The 4,898-nt window shown below is 34.0% G+C and overlaps 1 protein-coding gene across 4 annotated transcripts in view; it reads left to right on the top strand.

Annotated features, from left to right (window-relative positions):
- The first annotated feature begins 4,158 nt into the window (after nt 1–4,158).
- LOC117169279 (nuclear pore complex protein Nup85) overlaps nt 4,159–4,898 on the top strand; it is a 217,668-nt gene continuing 216,928 nt past the window's right edge. For all 4 annotated transcript variants that reach the window (XM_033355571.1, XM_033355572.1, XM_033355573.1 and 1 more), the window contains exon 1: nt 4,159–4,415. In XM_033355571.1, the coding sequence (XP_033211462.1) occupies nt 4,386–4,415 (30 nt within the window). In that variant the 5' untranslated portion in view covers nt 4,159–4,385. The remainder of the gene's footprint in view (nt 4,416–4,898) is intronic.

Here is a 4,898-nt window from a genome sequence, read left to right as displayed (position 1 = left end):
TCAGGACTACCCTGGCGGACCGAAGGAACCCAAAGGAAACTCTACAAAGTACCCCTAAAGACCCCACTGAGTTCTTCTTCGGTTCCTTCTTGAAAAATTAAAAAAAAAAAACAACAGCAAGATAAACTTTTAACTTGTTGAAACGCGGATTCTACGTTAAAATTTGAATTACAAACTCACGGAGTAATCGCACTACTTTTTTTGCAGCGTTAAAAACTTTAAACAATAAAATACCTGTCATTTAATAAGCGTTCCGTCGGTAACTTGAAGATTTTTTTGTGGATGCCAGCGCCACGCTGTGGAAACCACAGACAACAACGCTGCGATGCATGTGAGAGAATTTTATTTTTAAACTTCGCGCGCAATATAATACTCATGCTATTATGGATGCGCTTGAAGTACCTTCAGCAAAAGTAAATCACATTTTTTTAAATTTCTAACGCTGAAAAAAAGTATTATGATTACTCCGTGAGTTTCTAATGGAAATTTTAACGTAGAATCCAAATTTCAACAATTTAAAAGTTGATCTTTCTGTTTTTTTGTTGAGTTTTTTAAGAAGAAATCGAAGGGGGAATTTGTAAAGGCTCCTTTCGATTCCTTCGGTCCTCCATGGCAAAGGTAAAGGATTTGTTTAAATTCTTATTTTTCATATTATTCTTATCGGAGAAGGCATTGAATTTGCGTAAAATTATACATATAAATTATTATATATATATATATATTTGTTTACATTTATTTGCCAATTTTGAATTTAATTTTTAAACTTCGCGCGCAAGATATTACTTGAGCTATTATGGATGCGCTTGAAGTCACCTTCAGTAGAAGTTAATGCAATTTTTTACATTTTTAACGCTGCCAAAAAAAAATATTGTGATTACTCCGTGAGTTTCTAATAAAAATTTTAACGTAGAATCCGACTTTCAAAATTTTAAAAGACGATCTTGTTGTTTTTTAAGTGTTTTAAGAACGAACCGTAGGGGGAGTCAATGGGGTCTTTAAGGGTACTTTGTAGAGGCTCCTTCCAGTCCCTTCGGTCAGCCAGGGTTCTGCTTTTTCGCGAATGGCGCAAGCACAAAATTGCTTCTCTAAGAGATTCTGTCAGGAATTTGCATGCCAAATTCGATTTAAATTAATCGGACATTAAAACTTAAAATAATGCGTTTAAAGTAGCTCTACGAGTCACCTATTAGGTACTGCTTTCTCAAGAATGGCACAAGTTTAAAATTGCTGTTCTGAAAGGTTCTATTAGGAATTATAGTGGCGAATCGGGATTCAGTTAATCAAGTTTACACTCATAATAATGGTTTCAAAGTGACTGTAGGAGGCACCTATTATATTCTGCTTTCTCACGAATGGCAACCCTAGTAAACATTCTCATTAGTTTATCAATAGAAACTGTTCAAAAACATATAGAATGCAGATAGATTTCTATATGGTCTCAAGTGGTTCTTTAGAGTCTTTTTATTTGATTCGCGTGCTTTTTACACGGAGCGCGAGTCTCATTGGGCGGGCGCTTTGTCGTTTGTGCTTTTTTGTCACGGATCCACTTTTACAACACAACTGGGTATATTACGAAGTACTAAATGCTTCTCTATATGGTTTTATCAGGCTTTTAATGGTGAAGTGGAATTCAATTTATTGAACTAAAATTCAAAGTTCTCCATTACAAGTTGCCCTAGAGAAAATCTATTAGGTTCTGCTTTTTCACGAATGGTCCAAGTGCAAAACTGCTGCTCTGGCAGGTTCAATGAGGAATTTGAATGGCAAATCGCAATTAAATTAATCAGCTTAAAACTCCAAATAATGCTTTCAGAGTGGCTCTACTAGGCACCTATTAGGTTCTGCTAATAGCAGTTTTTATTAGGAATTTGAATGGCAAATCGGAACCAAATAATTCAAGTTCTAAAAATGCCACTTAAGCCATTAATCCTTCAAGGTTTTATAAAATAATTAGATCAATCGAAAATTGTGGATTTCATGGAAGTTTTCATATAAAAGAAAATGTATTTTATTTCTAAGGTTATTAAAATGTTTTTAATTGCACTGCAGTTTATTTTTTATCCATTTTAGATATTTTTCAAACAGTTGATATCTATAAAAAGTTATTCTTATTATTATATTTAAATTGTTGTTTTGGAAAAGTTATTTCAAATTTAAAACTGACATGACTAAAAAGTATAATAAAAGAATTTGATACATTGAAAGCTGTGCATTTTATGGAAGTTTTTATACAGCATAACATTATTCGTTTGTCATTGAGGTTACTAAGCATTTTTCTACTTGGTCTTCTTGATTATTTATTACTTTTGGATCTATTTTAAACGCTTTGATTATTTAAGGACCAAAAGTATTGATAAGTGAAATTCGATTCTTCGTTTCACATATTTTAAAATATTTCTTTAAGAACTGTTATTTCGGATTGAAAACTGAGTAAGAAAGTATTATAAAATAATTGGATAAATCAAAAACTGCGCGTTTTATAGAGGTTTTTGTATTGCAGAAAATCACCTTTTTCGCCAAGATTATTAAAGAATTTTTACACTTGACATTACTTAATTGTTTATTACCTTTGGATAGTTTATAATTTTTTTTAATATTTGAAGAAGAAGAATGCCAAGACGTTTTTTAAATAAGTGAAATTGAATTTTTAATTCTTTTTAAATAATTTTTTTATCAAAGTCCTTCGAAAATTTTCAGTTTTCCTCAAAACTACTTATTAATCAGGCCCATTTGTAACCAAGATCCATGTGCATCGATAGCGAAATAAGTTAGAGCGCGCGATATAATACAAGTTTAGATGGTATAGGTAGATTTTGAACCTTCACTGAGTGCGATTTTTCGAAGCGTTTAAGCGTGCTATTATGTATGTAAGTACCGCATTGGCGAATTGTGTACTCAAAACGATAAAAAAAGGAGGTTATATAAGAAGAAGTTAAGCAATAATTTTTTTTCGTTGAGCTATCGGACCGAACACAAAAAACTTTAGATACTAATAAGATCCAATGAGAAAGTTCACAATTAACTAATAGAAACTATATAGAACGAGGAACAAAACCTACTTTAGAAAGTAATAGGACTTGATATAAACCACATCCTATTAGGTTCTATTTTCATTCTCGTAAGCAGTTGTAGAATACAACCCCATCAGATCCTAATAAGAGCCAATTAGAAAGTTGAAAATTACCAAATACGAACCGCACAGATACTGAATTTAAATCCGATTTATAGGTTACACATAGGTTCCACTTAGAAAGCAATAGCTAATTGGTACAAGTGCCGAATACAGACACATTAAATCCTAATAAGATCCAAATTGCAAGTTCACTATTACCTAATAAAACACCAGATAGAACCAGGACCAAACCCACTTTCGAAAGTAATAGGACCCGATAGAAGCTATATCCTATTAGGTTTCTATTTGGATTGTATTGGGCATTTTTACTAGGGTTAATTAAATGTACGTGTCGAAGGTGCTTATTTCAAGCCGATGTTGAATGGTTGTACGAAAGTTCTTTTTTGCATATTTTTCATTGTGCAAAAAGGCCATCTAGCCGTTCGGACACAAATTCCCAAACCTTATTGGTTTTTCACGTTCCGGGCGTTCTGAAATGTTTATTATTTCGTTTGATTTCCAAGTAAGGGCTATGAAACTTTTTGTGTTTATTTTTTGTTTTCTTTGCATTTGCAACTTGATGTAGGCTGAGAAATATTTAAAATCCAGAAAAATGCGTCGATTATCCGGGCACCTGAGTTTTCGGTTATTACCCGGGTACACGAGTAATAGCCGTGATCTTGGTTCCCCAGGTCCTCGAGTATTCGAATAAATATACAAATACCCGTCATGAAGTCCTAGCCCTAATTATATTTCTTCAAATATGTTGCATAGAAGCATTTCAAGTTTTTTAGTAGCACGCTTTTTCACATTTTCATACTCTTTACAAATACAAGTCACATGTTTCTTAATCTCGCTGTAGGTTTATACGATTCTTTATAATACAATTTTTGACTTTTTTGTGCAATTCGCAAATGCAGCATTGAAAATATTTTAAACTTCCCGCTTGATGTCCTTCTAAAAATGGAGGCCGCCGTACGAATCCCTACAGGCCATTTGATTGTTTCCTTTTTCTTTAGTTGCGCGTGGCGAGACCATAGCTTTTTGTATCATGGGTCATCACACTCCCGCTCATATCGGGATTTCGAAGTGTTGTGTATTTCATAAATGGTTTATTTAACTCTGGGCATTTGCTGATTCCTGAATAGCAAGATAAGCCGCAAACAAGAAAACCGTGAAGACGTGAAACCGTGAAGACGTGAAGTATTGTTCACTAGTTTCGTGCTCAATTGTGGTTTTAGTGAAAGAAAGTCCAATTTCGGTTAACTTCAAGATGGTTGAAGTCAACAGTGCTCAAATTATTGTAAGTAATCTAGTGATTAAGCAAATAATACAGACTTCGTAACGTAACAGAAAAATGGTTTTGGCCGTTCTGGAGAGTAACTTCCAAGCTGTTTAGGGATACCAAGGTTTTTTCACCTATTTCCCTAAATTTCAGAATGAAAATTACGACCGGTGGCGACCCTCAGGCAGAATAAACCCTTATAGAACAAGAACTCTATTTTTGTCTATAACTTTCGAGGAACGAATAGACACTCCGTTAGTTATTTGACCTGTTTTTATTTAGATTTTTTTTATAGTTGATATGCTATTTCTACGGTAAATACAGATAATTTTACAGATTTAATTGGGAGATCTGGAGTGGGCGGCGAATGTATACGCCTGTAGACAGGGATGTGCAGTTCAGTGATCCCAGATCTGAAACGAGATGCGGTCCAATACAATGACAGGGCTATGTCCGTGTGAATATAGTAGGAGACGCTGTAAATGACTGAGTTGCGCGCGC

This window comes from Belonocnema kinseyi, chromosome 3, assembly GCF_010883055.1.
Source record: "Belonocnema kinseyi isolate 2016_QV_RU_SX_M_011 chromosome 3, B_treatae_v1, whole genome shotgun sequence".
In the NCBI taxonomy this organism is placed as follows: Eukaryota; Metazoa; Arthropoda; class Insecta; order Hymenoptera; family Cynipidae; genus Belonocnema; species Belonocnema kinseyi.
Note: the sequence above shows the minus strand (reverse complement) of the source record. Positions and strands in the feature narration are given on the sequence as shown.